Source organism: Podarcis liolepis (genome assembly GCF_965112155.1).
Source record: "Podarcis liolepis genome assembly, chromosome: 8".
Lineage (NCBI taxonomy): Eukaryota > Metazoa > Chordata > Lepidosauria > Squamata > Lacertidae > Podarcis > Podarcis liolepis.
The window spans coordinates 59,955,647-59,977,105 of NC_139560.1; the positions used below are offsets into that span (position 1 = coordinate 59,955,647).

General features: G+C 43.5%; 1 protein-coding gene across 5 annotated transcripts in view; it reads right to left on the reverse strand.

Annotated features, from left to right (window-relative positions):
• RNF144B (ring finger protein 144B) overlaps positions 1–21,459 on the reverse strand; it is an 82,279-nt gene that overhangs the window by 20,831 nt on the left and 39,989 nt on the right. For 4 of the 5 annotated variants that reach the window (XM_083518889.1, XM_083518886.1, XM_083518888.1 and 1 more), the window contains one exon: positions 13,922–14,109. In XM_083518889.1, the coding sequence (XP_083375015.1) occupies positions 13,922–14,086 (165 nt within the window). In that variant the 5' untranslated portion in view covers positions 14,087–14,109. Of the gene's footprint in view, positions 1–13,921; positions 14,110–16,026; positions 16,258–16,369; positions 16,536–21,459 lie in introns of those variants that run through there. The other variant, XM_083518890.1, reaches the window with a different exon arrangement.

Sequence of the window (21,459 nt, forward strand, 5' to 3'; positions counted from 1 at the left end):
TTGATCCTGCCCTATGCTCTCCCTGGCCACAAATGAACAAATGAAATCAAATCATGTACCCCTGACATGAGGAAGGGGAAAAACCTGACCGCCAAAGGCCAATTGTGATGTACAATCCTTCTCAGTCCTGTTAACCAGCGACCAATGGGAGTTCCCAGCGGGAGCCATTGGCCCGCAAGAACCATTAAAGCTAAGGGAGTGGCAGGAGGGGAGTGACCACACTGGCAATGCACTGCCAACATTGCAGACTGTGTAGTCTTACAATAGGCCAGCTGCAGACCAGGGAAGAAGTGTTCCCTTTCAAGCGCTTGTCCGGTCCACACTCATCAGGACTCTGAATCGGGACGTAGCGTGGGGGGTGCCAGGAGGGCCGTGTCCCCATGCATACAATTTTTGTGGGGGAATGAACTAGGTCCCCCAAGCAGGCAGCTGCAGCATGGCCTGGCCTGGTATTCCTCTCCACATGCCAAGGGCCGTATCGGCCGGGCAGGTGGCTTGGCGAGCCCCCGTTTTACTCCGGTGGGAGTGGGGTTGTTTCATTGACTTCTTCCCTCATACAAGCTCAGTTTCTGCTCATCCAAAGGGAATGGAAATAGCAAATTAGAAGGTGGAGTCAAAATTGCACAACGTGAATTGACCCACCACATGGAAATGCCCACAACTAGGGGCAGGAAGCAGCAGTTTTGTAAACTAAAATACAAATGCGGATGCGTGTTCTAAGATCAAATTCAAATGGGGGAACAGTGGATCTGGAGCAAGATGCCTGCTCCCCTGTAGATGAGCCCCTGAAAAGTGCTTAGCCCTTTTTCCTTCCTAGCTGTTTTCTGTCCAGAAATCCACCCCACTCTCCAAGCTGTGTTTTCTTTGGTGGGGTTCCAAGTTCACGTTTACACGAATTATTATGCATCTGGAATGCTACGAGAAGGGAAAGCAATTGGGCAGCTACTTAAGAGTGTGAAGAACGGCTGTCAAGGAAAGAGTTAAGACACATATTGTTGCCACTTCTGCTCAAAATTTCATTACAGCAAGCCTTGGGAATTCACGTGTGTGTAACTCTATAGTTTGCCAGTCAAGAAGTTTGTTCTGATCTCACGTTGCTAGGTAATGGCTCAACGAAGCACTTGTGCTCCTCTCACTGCAAGGCCACGCCATTATTCAAGACCACTTGTGGATAATCTCTCCCCACATCCACAAGCAAAGGAAGCTGGTCACAGTACAGCACATGGCTTTTCCCAAGGACGCCCAGCCCTCCTTATTCAACACATTCCATTTCACCTTCTCTACTTCAATACTTTAAAAGGTTTCCAGCTGACTAATTGCAACCCTTATTATTTGGAAAGCAAATGACTAAACAAAAAATATGACCAATTTTAGATTTTAACCGGGAAAGGCAGAGGGAGTTTGAGTAAAACATAGGCCAAGAATAGAAAATCAATACATACTATAAACAAATATCCTAGGGTGTCTAGCGTTATATGTTACAAAAGCACATTATTGTAATCCAAAGCACATTATTTTAAATCAAAGTCAATCAAGCTGATATTTGCATATTTGACAGAAGGGATCTTCTGATAACCAGAACTTGAAACAAGAATTTGGATCCCACCTGCAAACTTCATCTTCCAGCTTAGCCAAAAACACTCCAGCGGTGTGAGATTCCAGGAGTACCAGACACATTTTAAACCAGCGTCTGTGTTTCCTCTGAGACAATAAGACAACAGAGACTGTGGTGTCTTTATGCTATATGGTTTATTTACACATGTATACAACTTTGAGCGTACAATGGAGGGGTCCACAGCATTCTTGCCAAATACATTCTGTCCCTCTCATACACATAGCATTGCTTCCAAGAACAGACATCAGCATCTCTCTCTCCAGCACACTGCTTACCCAGATTCATATCAGTATTCATTATGCTAAATATAATTCTGTAAAATGGTGGTTATAAATACATAGCGTATGCACAGGGAGTTGTGAGGTGACCAGGAGTCACTGGTCTGATTTGTAGTCAATTCTAAAGCATGTTTTAGCACTATATGGATGTCAGCAAGCATGTGCAATGGCTACTTCACTCCCACTTGCAGTCGGGAAGAGCCTTCTGTCAAATTTACTTTTGTTTCAAAGCCTCTGGGCTTACAACAAGCTATGGTTAGTTGCTAAACAAGCGAACTTCAAACCCTGGGTTATGAAATTTACATGTTTAGCAACTAACCATTGTTTGTAAAAAGGATTCCCAACTCATTTGTAAACAAGGCGAAGTGAAGATGTGATGCTAAGCAGAGATTATTTTAAACTGCAAGGGAACTCAGCAAAAGACCTCTCAGGTACATGCACTTCACTGAACTATCACACTTTAAAGGCTAAAAAGGATGCCCTCCCCTGCTTGACTGAGTATCGGCTGACAGTTCAGAGGCCACACCCTCTATTTTTCAAATGATTTTCCATCACTAGGTCCTTCATTGATAGACTGTACATGGAAAGACCTCAAGGAGCTTTTCTTCCTTCTTATAGCCTAATAGCCCCACTCCTACAGAGATTGCATGAAAGGCCAAGAATAATTTGCTTGTGAACACACACAAGTTAATCAAAGATAGCTATCTAGGTAAGTAACAATTAAATTAACTTCTTGAAGCACACTAGTGCAAAATTCCATCATATTGAAAATACACCTTTCCATGAGGCCATAAACACTAGTATGCTCTTGTGCCAGCATATAACGGGTGTGCTCCTTATACTTGTTACTAATGCACATTTCCAAGTTATAAAGTCATATTACAGATGAGAGGTTTTATTTTTAAAAACAAAATCTAAGCTCAAGCTACCCAAATGTGGCAATTGACTACCTGTAACAAAGTGAGGGGGGTGGGGGAAAGAATTTGGGATAAGCCTTATTTAAAATCACTGAAGCAGTATGACAGTGTGTTTGTGCCATAACGGCTTTGAGCTGCACATGGTTTCCCTACACAGGGAAACATTATGCATCCATGCAGACTTGTAATCTGTAACAAAGTAATGCAAGCATATATTGCACTATGATTATACATGAGCGTACAGTGTATAGTTATTGGTGTGGACCAGGATTTTTCATTTGAAAAGCCACAATGTAAGCACAGGTAGAAACATAGCAAGTTCCTTGCAGATAGTTATGTTTCCTCGGACTAGTTTCTCTCTCCCCCTCACCCCTCAGTCTTGTTGCTATCTTCAGGACAAAAGAGTGGTTTCTAAGGAAACAACTTATCAGCCAAGTCCTCAAGGCTAACCTGAAAGCTCTTTGAACAAACAATAGTCGGAACATGGAGCATAGCTCTTGCTTGTTCCTGCACCAACATGTCAGGAAGGCGATGTCTGCCCAAGACAATAGCACATTCTTTGCTAAGGAGACCTTTCCCCGCAAAAATCAGGTTATTCATCTCCAAAAGGTACAAGGTCCATCCTAGACCACACACTTAATCCAGAATCTAGGTGGTATGTTTTTCAGGAAATACTGGTGCCTAGCCGTTTCTTGGTTTCACCTTCACTAATAAGGAAAAAGGCGACTTCTTCACATTCTGTAACCTGCCTGTAGCATGCAAGCCACTTCTGCACTCTCTGGGAAATCAAAACTTTATAGGTTTTTATTGCTTGTAGAAAATTCAGTGATAAACACTCCAGGTTCTCAATTTACAAACCAGGTCAAAAGAAACTCAAAGCTCACTATGACTTACAGCTCTTACTATCTCGATGCCTCTCCAAAATTTGTCAAGGGATGACGTATCCATATGAAGTTCGAAATGAAAGAAAATGTTTTCTGAACAGCTGAAAGTGGTTGAAGACAAAGCAAGGTTTCCCAAGGTATACATTAATTCATTTCTCTCCCTCCCTCCCCCCCCTCTCTCTCTCTCTCTCTCTCTCACACACACACACACACACACAGGCTTCTGGTAAAACCTGCTTTTGTGTACTGAGTGTACACAGTACAGCCAAAGCCCCTCTTACAAGCTACCTTTCAGATCTCTGAAAAACCATTACACAGAACATTGTTACTTATTCGCTAAGTTTTGGTTTAAACATTGTTTTGGAAAGAGTGGAGGAAGTTGATTTGCCTTGAGAGAGACTTTGTCAGGCAAGGCCTCCTTCCACCTGCCTTGCTCTATCCTCTAGTCTCTGCTTCTCAATGTGTATTGCATTGTTTTATGTACTGTGGCTTGCCGTTGTTTTATTGATTATAGTTTAGATATTATTTATTGTAACTGTTGAGTGGATTTCTGTTTAACTTTTATATGGTGATATTATTTGATACTATTCTAATGATTGTTGAATGTTACTTTTTTGATGTAGTGGTAGATAGGTAGCCGTGTTGGTCTGCCATAGTCAAAATAAAAAATTCCTTCCAGTAGCACCTTAAAGACCAACTAAGTTAGTTCTTGGTATGAGCTTTCGTGTGCATGCACACGTGTATCTGAAGAAGTGTGCATGCACACGAAAGCTCATACCAAGAACTAACTTAGTTGGTCTTTAAGGTGCTACTGGAAGGAATTTTTTTTTTGATGTAGGTTGCCTATTTTAAAGCTATGTTTTATTATCACATTTTTGTATTGTATTAAATTGTTATAAGATGTACATCTTTTGTTTCTTCAGCTTGTAAACCGCCTTGAGTATTGTAAGATAGAAAGGCAGTATACAAATTAAAAATGATGATGAAATGCAAGCTGAATTGAATTGCTCCTCCATCTCTAGCTACAAACCTAAACACGTTTTCTAGAATGTTAGCCCTAGTGAGAATTATCAGTACAGTACATTTAAAGACTGAAGCTGGGGTTGCTTCCCTTTGGAAGGAAAGGTGAGTGGAGACTTAAAAGATTTCTGCAAGTCCTGCTAGTGGAAGGCTGTGCAAGGACTTCTTCTAGGGCGTCAGGGCTTCCCCCTCTCTCCCTCTGCCCCATACCCATCCAAACTGGCTGGTGGGGGTGTCAGTACAACGAAGGGAAGGAGAGGGGAAACATGTTAGCTGGCAAACTGAAACGCTTGCGCTGAGGAAAGGACTGCCATAGTGCTATATTGAATTCCTCCCAATGCCATCATTTCTCTGGCTCACTGTACCAACCTGCTTCTGTTCCATTTGTTCCTTGCATGCACACATATACAGATATCTATTAAATCATCTTTTGCTGCAGGGATGGAAAGCTATGCCGGCTTCCCCATAAGGAACATTGCAGAGTGGTCTCTGTGTCAAGCACTGAAACAGAAGTATTGGGTATTTAGTCCCTAAATAAAAAGGCTGTTATGGCCAGACTGGGCTATCCAGGTTGACCAGTTTTCATAACAGCCCCTGTAGTCAACCGCCAGGCGGGGGGAAACAGTACATAGCTGAAGACCCAATTTATGAGCATCAAGATGACCACAATTCCTGCTCAAATAAACTCAATGCCAGGGAATAAACTCCACTGAACCCATTGGGGCTTGCCTCTGACTGCATGGGTTCCCACTTCTCTGGGTGAGAACCAGGACTGGACTTTGCACTACCACAAGTGAGATTGGATGTGGTCTCCGAGTGATTGAAGACTGAACGGTAGGTCCAGACTGTAGGAAATAGGTGCATTATTTGGAACAAGGTGATATTTTATTTCTATTTTATTGTTGTGTTGGTATTATTTTTTCTTCTGTTTAGTTAACCCTAGTAAGCTACCTTATTTGTATTATGTTATATAATGGTGCATGGAGCGATCTTTTTGAATTTACTTACTGATATTACGATTCTTTCCAATTTGGTTCCCAATACATTTCTGAATTTCTATCAAATGAACACTATTTTGCTGTGAGCCACTCTGGGCCCAACTCTGTGGGTGAGTGGAAGACAAATAAACAGGAAACGATGATGTATTGAAAAGGAAGCTGAGCTTTTAACTGAAGAACATCAGCTAGTTGAAATGCAACTTCTAGCTTTTAATTAGAAATGCAAAACAATCTTGCAAGGACATGTTACTATTTAAACTGCTATGCTAATCTGTCACAGCAGCAAAACTTAAAAGCCTCATCACCTCATTCACTTGCCAATTACCTTGGCACTCCAGCAGAGAGGTCATCACTGCTCCTGCTCTGAAAAAAGTCCCAGAGCTTTGCTCCACTGCAATCTTCCTCCTTTACTGACATTATTTCCATAAGCTTTTGAATGAAAGCTGATGCTCATATAAAAAGTTGTGCCAGCTCCACAGCTTATCCAAATGGCAATGGCTATTTATAAGGTAGCAGCACAAAATACCCACAAGCTGTAGTTTGATATTTGCTACATTAGTTAACTACAGCACCGTGGCCCACAGTGCTTGAAAGAGGCTCGGGTATTTTTACATACACGATTCACCCCATGCCTATATCTTATATGGTCCTGCTCATCCAATTTTCCCTACATAAGACAGCAAGGAATTGTAGCTCTGTGAGGTGGGAACTACAGGTCCCAGGATTCTCTGGAGAAAGTCATGTGTTTAAAATATGTATTGAATGTGTTTAAATGTATGGTGTGGATCCACCCACAGAGTATCAATGCAATCCCTGGAGGGGTTTTTTGTTTTGTTTTGTTTTTAAGGGACCCCTGACCATTCGGTCCAGTCGTGACCTGGATAAATAAACTCCTGTGAACTCAATGGTGCTTTCATCTAGGTATTGTGGGCAAAATTCAGCAAATGGGGGAAATAACCCATGCTTTTTTACAAAAATGCATTCACCAATTTGACCATAATTGCCTCTTTGCCACATTTCTTATTGCAATTACTTTACAACCTTCTAAAATCCTACTGCACCCAGACCATTCCAAAAATGATGAATCATTCCACTGCCATGTAGATATAAACCCACTGCCTATTTGTTATGAGACTGGCCTACTGTTTTATGCATGAAAGGAGGCAGCACAACAATTGGCCAGCTTACACACAATTCTAAATTAAACTGTAGCTTGGTGCGAATAAGCAAATGCATAGGTTCGCAGGGAGAAGATCACCGTTGCTTCACTGTACCTCTGGTCCTGCTTCTTTGAGCTAATTCATGACCCTGCATCTGAATCCAGGCTCATTGTTTTGTCTCCCCCAGAAAAACCATAAGCAGTAAATAAGAACCTTTCATTACAGCTTGCTGTTTATCTGGAGCAAAACAAACCTTGTGTTCAAGTTCAAATGCCATGCTAAGCCAAATTTTGGATTAGCTGACGGCAGCAAGATCAGAGGAAGAGCAAAGGGGCTGCAAACCTCTTTCTGGGAACCCGCAAATTTGCTTGTTTGCACTAAACCATAGTTTGGCTTAGAGTGATGCGCAAGTCCGTTCACCTTTTATCCGGCGTACAGTGTTGCGGCCAGTCAACCGAGCCTCAACAGTTTTCCAGCGTAGGGGGAGGTACGCTGCCGTCATCTGTGCCCCGGTGACAGCTCCAGCCAATCTACGACCAGAGTGGGTGTGGCCGTGGTCCATGTAATTTCAGCGTGGCCAGCTGGTTCCCTCTTTGTTGCCTCTTCGTCAGATCACCCTACCCACCCACCCTCCTTTCATATGACCTTGCTATGGCAGTTGTCGGTCGCCATGTTGTTGGGGCAGGGTAGGATTTTTTTCCACTTGGCAAATTGGCACTGGCCATTTGTTTTTCACCTACCTAGTAGCAATCGTCGCAACTTTTGTGAGGTTAGGCATTGGGTAAGCCTTTGTTCGGTTGGAAGGGAGGTTGCTGCCTTGCCTGCCCCTCCTCAGTAAGGGTGTCCTGTTAAAGGGATCCGGGATGTGAATACTGTCCGAAGCCTGGGTGTGGGCTACAGCTATGTCACAGCCCATACGGGGAATCCTTGGGGTGCCACTATCTGACGTAATTATAGGGCACCTCCTATTGGTGATTTACCCTTCCGTGGACTCCCTGCAGACGAACAGGAGCCAAAATATAATCCAGTTTCTCCGAAGGCCTAAGCCAAACCACTCACATCTGTAACCAATAAAGCTGAGGCCTATTTGAACCCATAAACCAAACATTCCATGTCAGTGTGATTTATTGTTCTCCTGGGAACCTTGTGGCTCAGGTGCCTTGGCATGCAAGCCAGGTCACCAGGTCAACAGGAATACAAGAGTGACATAAATTGCATATGGTAGAGATTTCTCAGGATTTGCAGCTGAGATTTGCAGACCACTATTTGTCCCATATAGGGATTAGAAATGGTGTAAGTACTGCTCCTATGACTCGGGTGCCTTCTCTGTGGTGGGATTCTGGAGTTCCTTCACTGGAAAGATTCACATGGAGCCACCATTTCTGTCACTTGGGCACCTGGTCAAGCCCACACTATTTGTGCAAACTTTTTAATGGTATTTTTAAAAACCACATTCTAGGTAAGGGTTCTTCCTTTTTGTTCCCAGGATTCCTATTGTTATTGTAATTGCTTAATGTTCTTATCTTAAATGATAGTTTGGAAGCCACCTTGGAGATTCATTAAATTGGGAAGGTGGAATCATATTTTCAATGAAGTTCTAGATACAACAGGTACTTTTCAAGCTGCAAAACCATTCATTGTTCACCTTGGGTGCTGGTAATCCTTTCTAATGGTACTTCTAAGCTTCAGCTTATAAAATTAATTGGCTCCGGTGCTATAATCAAATAATAAAAGGTCACTCAAAAAATGTTATGCAAGGGCCACTTTTCCATGACTGCCTCCCCCGTTGCTGATCCAAACTCAAGAGGAGTGTTTATCACATTGTTTCAGCTAGTACAAAGGAGTTCTTTTAATTGTTGGTAATAGCCATAGAGTGCAGGAATCAGTAAGATGACCATATAGGTAAAGGTAAAGGGACCCCTGACCATTAGGTCCAGTCGTGACCAACTCTGGGGTTGCGGCGCTCATCTCGCTTTATTGGCCGAGGGAGCCGGCGTACAGCTTCTGGGTCATGTGGCCAGCATGACTAAGCCGCTTCTGGCAAACCAGAGCAGCGCACGGAAACACCGTTTACCTGCCCGCCAGAGCGGTACCTATTCATCTACTTTCACTTGGACATGCTTTTGAACTGCTACATTGGCAGGAGCAACGGGCAACGGGAGCTCACCCGTCACAGGGATTCGAACCGCCGACCTTCTGATCGGCAAGTCCTAGGCTCTGTGGTTTAACCCACAGCGCTACCCGCGTCCCTTTCAAGATGACCATATACGTGCCTGAAAAACAGGAATGGGGAACCTTTGACTCTCCAGGTGTTACTGGACGGAAATCTCTGTCATCCTTGACCATCGGCCACAATGATCCTTAGACAGCTCAGGACCGCAATACCTCAAGGAGTATTCATATGAACCTACCCAGACGCTTAGATCATCATGTGAGGCCCTTCTCCATGGGCCTCCTCCATGAGATGTCTGGTGGGTGGAAACATGAGTACGGCCTTTTCTGAAGGCTCCCCCTTTTTGTATTATTTATTATTATTATTACTGTGCATCTGGCTGGGTTTCCCCAGCTACTCCCCTAGGGAGGTTAGCCTGACGCTCTCATTACATATCTTTAAGCGCTAGGTGAAAATGTTCCTCTTCAACCAGACCTTTGGCTGACTAACATTCTATGTCTTTTAAATGCATTTGTGGGACAGGGTTATTGGTTTGTTCTCTTGCTTTTATTATGCATTTTGTGTTTTTATCTTGTATTTTTATGCTGTGAACCCCACTCCCGTGAGATATACAGGTGAAGGGCCATATACAAATTTTAATAATGATTCCTACAACCACTCCTCACAAATGCCTGTTGCCAGGAATGGTAGGATGAATACCTTTGCTGACAACTACTGACCCACCCCCCACAGTATGAAGTAGCAAATATATGTTCAAAGAAAGCAGAGCTGCCTATGCCAGCTGCCTTGTCATTATGGGATGCCTATGCCAGCTGCCTTGTCATTATGGGATGTGCATGCTGAAATTAGAAACATTGGAATGGGAAGGCCAGTTTAATCCTCTATTTTAACTTCACAACCAGGCGGTTGGTGATATACAAAATCCAACTACCTTGCTTCACATTGCCCTCAAGTATGTGGCAATCGAGGGGGTGTCTCAATACCCCAAACCACATATTGTTGCAGCAGTTTTACTTCTGCAAATGATTTCCTCAGAAAGTGGTAAACAAGGCTTTCCTAAAGCAATCTTCAAAACACAACAACAAAACCTAGATGGAGGAAATGCATCAAAGACAAGCTAATGGCGTGCATCAACTTTCTGTAGAAAGGGCTCCTTTTTTCCTTTTCTTTCTTGGGGTAAAAATCCACAACTTGGTGGATGATGACCAAGCAAGTGAGGAGAAAATGACAAATGTTACTCACCTTTATCAAAACAGATTCACAAATGCTTTGTAAAATGTTTATTTGAAATTGCAAAACAGAAAATTTAATAAAGTTATATTTAAAAACAGATTCACAAACACAATTTTAAGATTAGAGGATTTGAGCTGTAACTTGCTACCCCCACTTGCAAATACACTAGAAATTTCTACCAGGGAAAGAAGAGAAAATTTTAACCTTGAGATATTTCTAAGATACTTCCCTGGGCTAAGAAAGGCTCTAAGTGTTGTTATCAGTGGGCTGGACCCATGGGGGGCACAAAAAATTGTTTTAGGGGAGATCACCCCTAAAAGTTGAGCTTTTGGGGAGAGCTCATGGGTAAAAAATCCCCCCTGTAAGAGGGCATTATGGGGGGGCAGGCTTTTGTTGAGGGGGACAGGCTTCTGCTGGAGGGGCAAAACTGAGGTTAATTTAGTATTTTTATTGCTTTTCAATAGTTTTTGAGGATTTAGGGGGGCAACTGCCCCCTCCCACGGCTACACCCATGGCCAGACCTACAAAGCCCCAAAACTGCATCCTCCCCACCCCCAATATCTGCCAATCAAGACCCAGTTGTCCATATGGCATAAAAATGAGCTAAACCATCTGAATTGAGGAGGAAGAGGGCAAACATTATTATTATTATTACCACCACCATCTGAATTCTTGCACACTTCCTGGGATATTATTATTATTAAAGTATGCATACAGGCAGTGAAACACAGAAATCAGATAATGGTACTACTACTACTACTACTAATAATAATAATAATAATAATAATAATAATAACAATAAATGTTTGTACTCTTCCTCCTCAATTCAGGTTGCATATCATATATGTGTAAATAAACCATATATATCATAAAGACACCATAGTCTCCACTGTGCCTGGAATGTTGCCACGCTTGGAGATTGGCATGCAACAATATGATGACTCATGTAGAACAGTGCTTTTGTTCCACTTGCTGACTTCACACAGAGGTGTTACAGGGAGATGTTGGAAGCCCCAGAAAGAAGGCTTGACTCAAACTATGCAACCCTGAGATCAACCTAGTTTCCTAGAGCCACTGTGGTGTAGTAGTTAAGAGACTCATAATCTGGTGAACCGGGTTCACGTCTCCGCTCCTCCACATGCAGCTGCTGGGTGACCTTGGGCTAGTCACACTTCTCTGAAGTCTCTCAGCCCCACTTACCTCACAGAGTGTTTGTTGTGGGGGAGGAAGGGAAAGGAGATTGTTTGCCGTTCCTTAGGGTAGTGATAAAGTGGGATATCAAATCCAAACCCCTCCTCTTCTTCTTCTTCTTCCTCAGCAGAAGAGTAAAGACAAGAAGACTAGGAATGATGTGGTAATCATAACTTTATCATATGGTATCAGATATCAGTTTGTTTGTGTTTGCTTGTCTGTTTTAGTGGGGAGTGGTTAAAAGGTAGCCACAGACACAGTAACAGAGTTAAGAAAAAGCATAGAAATCTCTATCAATAGTAGGAAATGCTGCTAACATTGAGCCTACATTACAGGCAGCTGGAACTTGCTGGAACTCAGTTCTGGCACCCCTCAGGAGGGAGCCATTGCCATTCTGAGAGAGAGAGGGAGGTGTTCGTGGTGACTTCCAGCACCTCTTTTTCTAGAAAAATAGTGCCGATTATAGGTTCTCTCTGATCACCTTTTCATGCAGTGACAGGTGTCACACCAAACTTTCCAGCAGATACCTTGCAGTTGCCAATCACTTAGTTGGTAGTATAATATGTGCCATGGAGTGCACTCAGGGCTAGAATGTACAGACTGGACTCTGTCACCATGCTAGATGATTAGCACTGTACATAGGAGCCAACTCTTGGGGCCATGGGGGCTTCGGCCCCCACAATAAAATATTTGAGGGGGCCAGGCTCCCACAAAGTTGATGGGCATTCCCATTCAAATGGTGTGTGTGCACTGTGTCAAGTGATCAATTATGCAAGTTGGGGCTTACCTGGGCTCCCACAATATCTTATTCAAGTTTGCACCCCTGGTACTCTAGGCAAGAGAGTTTGGAAACTACTGATATTTAAATTCTCTTCTTAATGTACAGATGCTGACAAACTATTCTTAGACCACTTCCTAATCACAAAGCTAAAGGTTAGTACACTAATATTTACCAAGTAAAACAAACAGCGCCCTGTGTACTTTAGACAGCAAACCTATATCGCTCTGGGAAATTGCAGTAATCCTTATCATCACACCCGATGCAATAAAGTCTCCACAATATGGTGCACCCGCTTATCCTTGCATAGTGAACGACTTTTGAACTTGGTGACATCGATTTACTATGTCCTGGTGTTTTTCCAAACAACGAGTCTAACTGGGGACTTTAGTGCCAATGCTCTTAAACCCAACATAGCTAACATAGTACTTCATCCCTATGTAACATGGTGGTGCAGGAGAGCCTGTTCCCAGAACCTTTTTAAAAAAAAAATAATGAAGGAAAGATATTCACTCTAGCCCTGCAAAGCAGAAAAGTTAGCCTTTAAAGAAAGGTTAATAAAACTGTAGGACAGCCATCCCAGCATGTATGTCTTAGCCATCAACAGATATGTACAAATCAATTACCTTCCCTGGATGATCCCTTCAAAGTTAATGAATTTCCAGAGAGGGAGCCCTGTTAGTCTTTTACAGTAAAAACAACCAAGTGCCTTTAAAAACTGCTCATGAGGTGACCAGTGACCCATCACGAGGCCATGTTTGGCTGCAACTCTTACCATGTCTAGTAAGTCCCACTGAATTCAATTACTCCCAAGTAAGCAGGGTTAGGCCTACAGTTTCACTCCCTTGAATCTATAACTCAGTATCAATTACAGTGGCACCTTGGTTCTCAAACGGATTAGTTGTCGAACAAATTGGCTCCCCAACACCGCAAACCTGGAAGTTAAGTGTTGCAGTTTGCAAATGTTTTTTGGAAGCCGAACGTCCGGCGTGGCTTCTGCTTGAGTGCAGGAAGCACCTGCAGCCACTCCGAAGCCGCACCTTGGTTTTTGAATGGTTTTGGGAGTCGAATGGATTAAGTTTGAGAACCAAGGTACCACTGTAATCCTACCTCAGGCATAAGGAAAGGACAGTTTTGAACCCTGCTGATAGCTTCTCTTTGTGTCTTGGGTTGTATGAATTCCTGTGGGCATCTTAAATACTGTTACGAAGATTGCACACCACCCCCAATCTCTGCCGAGTGGTAACAAGCAGCTTATCCAGATAATGTTTCCGTTGGGAGTCAAGGCTAAGCAGAAACTGTTGCATCTTTAAGAAATGGGTTTATTTTATACATATTTACACCTGGGCACAACAAACAATTTAGATACACACACACAAAGTTAAACACCACTTCAGAAAAAAGAAAAGCATTTAGGTGTCTGTCAGGACTGCAGCAGGAAGAATATGCAGATAAGGTACACTGCAAAACAATTTACTTTTCTATTTATGTATAATGTGTACATGTTGTGGGGGGGGGGGGAGAAACACTTTCATTGTAGAGAGTTAAGGCAAAAAAACTTCCATTGCCAGGAGGAAGGAAATTCAGTTGGCAACCTGTTTTTCACAGATTGCTCCAACATCACTGCTCTCAACACTGTTCCTTACTATTACTTAAGTCACGGTCAACACTTACCGATGTACAAAAGATGCAGCTGCAATCCTGGAGAGTCGTCATCTTATCCAGTGAATATTCAGACAGGCATAGTTTGCAAGTAATCAAAGGCTCCAAGGACAATTCCCCAACCTCTGATATTCTGGTCGTCATGGTGTGATAACAAATCTCAGCAGCAGATGCCATCAGCTCAACCAGGCTCACCAGTTCTACAAAAGATAAAAACAGGAGTAAGCTAGTGAGGATAATTCTCCTTTCTGAAGTTCAACACAACAGAATTTTTCAACAATCTCATGTCACCATCTTCCAGCACAGCTCTAGCTTCTAATTTATATTCACTAGTAACTTTTAAGAGAAATTTAAACATTCCCTTTTTCTCAGGCATTTGATGGTTGAAAGTTCTGTCCCTGGCAACCCTGAAATTCTTAGTTTTGTGAGTAGGTGATTGTTTTTTAGGATTTTTAACTGTTTTTTATAAGTATTAAAGAAATTGTTTTAGTACAGACATGCTTGCTGCCCTGGGCTCCTTTGAAGGAAGGTACAGGAAATACATTTAATAAATAAATATTTCCCTGTCAGTATAGCCTGCCAGTCACAATGAGGAGATGACCCAGGTATGTGAGCATTAACAGAACTACTTGTACTCCTTATATTAGAGAAACAAGTAACATGAGCTGGCTGAGAAGAAACATTTTCTATCTAGAAGTATTCATAAATATCCCATAGAGGTCACTGCAAAGTGCAGCACTCTTCAGTATATTTAATTACTTGAATAATTGCTTGGGCAGTGTGCTTATCAAATTAATGGGCAATATTAAGCTGGGAAGGACCTGCAAACATCTTTAGCAGTTAAGTTAAACATTCAAGACATCAAGCCAAACAGGAGGAACCAAAGTGAAGCACAACTACAAGGACCAAAATGAGCATGTACAAAGTACCTAATAAACATTAGCTGAACTTGCAAAGGACCGCCATTGCGATATTGTGAACACTACAGTTTAGGGGGCATGTTGTAAAACCGAACCCAAACATACCGTATTTTTCGTCCCATAGGACGCTCCGTCCCATAGGACGCACCTAGTTTTTTTGGGGGGAAATAAAGGGAGGAAAATTTCCCTTTATTTCCCCCCCAAAAGCAGGTCGGGGAAACAGAACCAGGTCGAGGAACAGCGGGATGGCGGCGCTGCGCCTCCCTGCTGTCCCCCGAGCTTGTGGGGCTGGCTGATGTCTGCCCCGCGCGAGGGGCGCTCTGCATCAGGGCGCCCCCCCCCCCGCGGGGCGGCAAGCTGCTATCCGCAGCATGGGGAGCCCTGCGGGGAACTCCTGCAAGGCTCCCCACGCTGCGGATGTCTGCCTGGCGCGGGGGGCGCTCTGCTTCAGGGCGCCCCTCGCGCCGGGCAGCAGGCTGCTATCCGCAGCATGGGGAGCCTTGCGGGGAACTCCTGCAAGGCTCCCCACGCTGCGGATGTCTGCCTGGCGCGGGGGGCGCTCTGCCTCAGGGCGCCCCTCGCGCTGGGCAGCAGGCTGCTATCCGCAGCCTAGACATCCCTGCCGGACCTCCCGTAGGGCTGCCTAGGCTGCGGATGTGTTCCTGAAGCCTGGAGAGCGAGAGGGGTCGGTGCGCACCGACCCCTCTTGCTCTCCAAGCTTCAGCAAAAGCCTGCATTCGCCCCATAGGATGCACCCAGATTTCCCCTTCATTTTTGGAGGGGAAAAAGTGCGTCCTATAGGGCGAAAAATACGGTATGTTTGGATGTATTAACAGGAATTCTGTCAAGAGACAGGAAGTAGTATTAACCACCCCTGGTCAGGCTGCATACCATGCTGCCTGGAGCCCTGTGTGCAGTTCTGGACATCAAAACACAATGCTGATTTTATCAGAGAAGGGAATCAAACAGAACTACAAGAAACAGGCCAGGATATTTCCCCTTTCTTCTTTTGCTGGCCATAGTAACCATCAATTATTTGTGGTATGACCCTTCTTCCCCTTAAGTTCTCAGGCACCCCTCAGGGAGGTGTCACAACTCTCAATTTCTCCACCAAGGTTCAGAAGTACTTGGAATCATTGAAAGTACTTCTGCTTCCAACCAACTCTAAAACCCCAAGAGATTAGTTACAAGACTCACCTTTCCTCCAGAACCTGATACACAGAGGCACACAGGGGATAGGTGCCTTTCCTTCTCTTTCCTCCCCATCCCCAAGTGTTAGACACTCCTGCTACCTCCAAATTCTCTTTGCTATGTACTAGATCAGGGATGGACAGGTGTCGGTTATAACCAAAGATATAGTCACAGCAGGAAACTTGGCACCTGCATTTGATGGCAACCCTGGACTAGGTGCAAGGACTCCATTTTTCACTTAGAGGCAAGGGGAAGGGGGAAAGCAGAAGATTAGAAAACTGGACAAAATTAGACAAAATTCCAGTTATTAGCAAGGTATTGAAAAGAAGGGCAAACCCCACCATCTTACCCATTGACAAGCAGCAGGGTTTTAACTACTAGAAGGCAGATTTAGATTAAGTTTTAGGAGTTTTTCTAACTGCAGGAATTGCTCACAACATAAGAAGCAGATAGATTTTTAAAGGATACTTTATCTCTAAACAAGCAGCACCAGTACATGTTGTTACCAAGATCTTGAATCACTTGATCATAGGAATGATCACAATAGGCTGCAGCAAGTTGCCTAGCACAGGTATGACCTGTATCTATAACATAATTGTGTCATTTGAATTGAGGATCATCTGGTTGGTGAGAAGCAAGGCGAGGCACTTTAGTCCACCTAAGCCAGAACATCAGAGGAAGCAGAAGTAGCAGCTACCAGAAGATGAAGCAACTCTCCAAGGAAAAAGAACTGAAAGGGCAATTGACTCAATTCATTGAGCCTTCATGTGATAGTACTTTCCTATGTGTATAGTTGTTGCTGTTCTACTTTTAGAATGCTGTTTATTTCTCTGGTATGCAAAACTAATAATTTGCAAGCCTAATGCTAATAGGTAATATATGAGCCTGGACCTGCCAACAGACCCATCTAGCTCCAAACCAATTTTGAAGCTCAAGGCCTGACACCAAGGCAGAGCTATGCACCTTGGATACAATGCCTTCAGCTATATCTGGGGAAAGGTGGGAAGGGGGCAGGAACAGCTTCTTCTGATGCTAACAGAATGGGAGTCAGACAAAGGACCAAGGCAGGGAAATGCTACAAGAGCACAGAAGCTGCTCTTCTACAGGACACACTGGTGTAAATGCATCTTGTTCAGTTTCAGTTATTTAATCCATCATGTCAGGACTGCTTCACAGTTTTCTACCTATGTGTAGAGGGCTGGGAGACAAAACACATATCACTTCTGCATTGTGAACTATTTTCATGTAACCAAAATGCAATGAGTGAAGTGGCTCTTCTCGATTTGCCCTATAGATTTATTTTCCGGTGTAAGTCGGTCACCTAAAAGCATCTACTCTAAGACACATGTACTTCAACCTGCAGCTGAACAATGAATTACACAACAAAGGGTTATCGACTTGCACAGTCTGTTCCTGGGAAGGTAACTAACCATCTGCTTCTGAAGAGTTATGAAAAGAAACCATCTACCCCGGACATGCCATTAGCAGCAAATAATTCCTTATGGGTAAGAGCCGGAATATGCTGCTATTACCAAAAGCTTTGGGAACAATATCTTTTAGCGAAGTCAGAACCCACAGTGCGCTGTTTCATAATTGCTGCAGCAATTATAGTTATCAGTGAATCATCAACAATGCAATGACGCATCTAGGGCTACCTTTACATACGTCTATGCCTTTCTTCTCAATCTGCTACATTAAGAATATAAATATACATATTGTTTTCAGCTGCACTGCGACAAAGTCCAGCTGCCACCATATGCCAAGAAGTGTTACATGGTTAGTTTCCCCCACGTAGCTCTGTATATTGCCAGCAGCAAAACTGGTTTAATGTTTTGCCACTTGGACTGCCCCTGCAAAGTTGGTGGCAAAGAGTATCTGCAGATTAATGTAGACTGGGTGGGGTGGCCATGCACTGGGTGTTGGACCAGATGACCCTTTGGATCCCTTCAAACTCCACAATTCTATGACTCAACTCACAGCTATGCCAGGACAATGTGGGGGTGCAGAGACAGCCAAAGTGTGCCGCTTATGCCCAATAGCAGGGATAGGGAGCCTGTAACCCTCTGGGTGCTGGTGGACTACAATCCCCATCATCCCTGACCATTGGCCTTGCTGGCTCGGCAACATCAACTGCAGTTCCACTGGCCCTTCTTACCCCTGCCCTAAACATAGGTGGTCGCACACACTTATATACACATTCATGAACCTGAAGAGCTACAACCCCGCCCCCCCCATTCAGTATTCTTAATGGCTGAGGCAAGTATGAAACAGAAGTCCGCAGTAAAACAAGGTACTGAGGACCGGGACATTCGCAGGGAAACCAAAATGCTTGTTTACAAAGCTATTGTACTACCAACCTTACTGAATGCTTGTGAAACATGAACCACTTATAAACGCCATCTCCAGCTCCTTGAAAGATTCCATCAACGGTGTCTCCAAAAAAATTTACACATCACTTGGGAAGACAGGCAAACTAATACCAGTGTACTAGAAGAAGTAAAGATCACCAGTGTTGAAGCAATGGTTCTTCAACACCAACTTCGTTGGACTGGTCATGTTGTGCAGATGCCTGATTATCGTCTTCCAAAGCAACTACTCTATTCTGAACTTAAAAATGGAAAGCGTAATGCTGGTGGTCAACAAAAGAGGTTTAAAGACTTTTCTTAAGGCATTTTTTTTTAATGTAGTATAAACACCAACAATTGGGAAACACTTGCGAGCGCTCCAATTGGAGAACAGTCTTTACCAAAGGTGCCATGGGCTTTGAAGACACTCGAACTCAGGACGCAAGGGAGAAACGTGCTAAGAGGAAGGCACACTTGGCAAATCCACACCATGATCAACTCCCACCTGGAAACCAATGTCCCCACTGTGGAAGGACATGTGGATCCAGAATTGGCCTCCACAGTCACTTACAGACTCATTGTTAAAACCGTGTTTATGGAAGACAATCCTACTCAGCTACGAGTGATCGCCAAAGAAGCACTGGGTAATTAGGGCCCCTTTTAGTATACTTGGCATGAAGTAGTAGAGCTTCCTTTCCAGGTTAAATGGCAGGGCCTTCTGCATACCTCCCTAGATACAAATCAGGCACAAGTCTTAAACGACTCAGGACCACAATATCTCAAGGAGCGTTTCTCCCCATGTGAACCAACCCAAGCCCTGCAATCACCACCTGAGGCCCTTCTTCGTGTGCTGCTTCCATGAGAGGTCTGGAGGGTAGCAACAAGAGAAAGAGTCTTTTCTGTGGTGGCTCCCGGTTTGTGGAATGTTCTTCCCAGGGAGGCTTGCCTAGCACCTATCTTTAAGCAGCAGGCGAAAACGTAACCTTTGGCTGATTAACCTTCAATGGCCTTTTAAATGTGTCTGGGGGTGATGGTTATTGGTTTGTTTTTATTTTATTTTATTTTATTTTATTATGTATTTTGTGTTCTCATTTTGCATTTTTATCTTGAGAACCACCCTGTGATCTTCAGAGGAAGGACAGGATACAAATTTAATTAGTAATAATAATAATAATGCACTCCAGTATTTACAGAGAAATGTTTTCAGCCTGTATCAAATAGACAGGAATTTATTTCAAGTACCAAAAATGCAGTATTCAGGAGACATCTCTGCTTGGGATGGGCTGTACTATGAGCGTTTCAGTGTGAGTAAGCCTCCTTAAGTTTAGGGAGGCTTAAGGCCTAGACACTACAGCAGCAACCACATGTTATTCACTTTTCAAGTGAAAAGGTGGAGGTTTCAATTTTATCAAAGAGACAGAAGGGAACACTTCCTTCCCTGTCCACTTTACCTCCCTTAAGTCCATCATCCCTGAGTCTTTTCTTCCCCAGTCTCACTCAGCATTCCAGGCTGAAAGAGAAGGTGTCTGTTTCAAAAGCCCTGAAGAAGTTAAGGCAGTGGAGGGAGGAGGCTCAGGTTATGTCCCCTATGTCCCCCTAGTTCTGCCTACCCACTGCTTTGTGTGTGAATGAGGGAGACACATGAACAAAGAGATACGGATGCCACTGTATGCCCAGTTTGGCCCTCAGTAAACCCAGGCATCTCTGAATTCTAGCTGGTAAAAAGAGTAGGATATGCCTGTATGGGACAGATCCTTTCATTTCCCAACATCGCTATCTCTTTCCTTTCAGGAAACGCTCTGCTCACTCGGGGTTTACACAGAGGAGAAGCAAAAGGACTGTCCTTCAGACAATGCCATTTGACAATGTTATACCACAAAAGGTCAACAACAACTAGGTCATCATTCAGGGACTCTCAGCATCAAAACAAAAGGGAACGCTGCAGGCTGGGAATGTCTCAATGCTTCCTAAACTGGCTGGGAAAACAGCCCCAGCTGGAAAGGCCAAAGAAAACTACCTCCCCACAACAGCCACCACCTAACCACAAATAATCAATGTAAAGGCACCACACACCCATGGAAGGAAGTAAATGGCTTAGGACCAGGGTCCTTTAAAAGACTATCTTACGAAGTAATTCTTCTTCTTCTTCTTCCTCTGTCTGCTATTATAAAGCTATCCACTATTACTACAGGACTTTGAAAGCAGCAAAACAATAACACAACACAGTATTATGTCCACAGTTGACTCAATCTAAATAGACTTTTGATAGAAGATGGAGTCAGCCTCAGGTGAAGAAAACAGAAGCGTTGTCGCAAGTTCAGTTTGCAAAGCCTCAGCACTATCCACAGTATAATCAGCATTTCTGTCTATTCCATTCGATGGAAAAGCTCTGCTACTTTGTCTTGGTGGTCTCCGGCCCGGGTAAAGTGTCCCTAACACATCTCCCAAGCAGCCAAAACATCAACGTGCCCTTGAGTGTACCACCAAACTGTAATAATGTCAGATGCCACATAAATTGGCTTTAAGATGCCTACCACGTGTCTGTTGCAAGCCGCTGTTTTGACACAACACAGAGTAAGGCTTTCATAAAATAATATTAAAATCTATTCTGGGCATAGCCAAATGCTGCTGCAAACCTGAAGGGTTATTCTTCCCTCGAAGCAGGCTCTGGCACCATATAAGTTGCTTTTAATGTCCCCTCAATTTAAAAAATGGCTTGCGATGTGCTATTAACGATGGCTATTCCAGAAAACAAATCCAAAACAGTTTTGGGCTCACAAAACTAGCTACACAGTTCCTTTGGATCTTGGCCCAAGTATCCATATTGTATTATTTTCTTGCAGTTTCGAGGAATAACAGCTAGCTGCCACAGGAAACAGGATGTTAGACAATTAACAAAATGAGCGAAGAGCACTCCCTGTAAGAATCTGTTCTCACCCACTATATCTTTAAAGCTTGATGTGGGAGGTAGCCCTGAGACTTCATAGTACAATCACAGAAACAAGGAAAGAATTTTTTCAAAGTGAATATTCACACACACACACACACACACACACACACGTAAGTTCAGGTTGCATAATACATTACTGGGAGT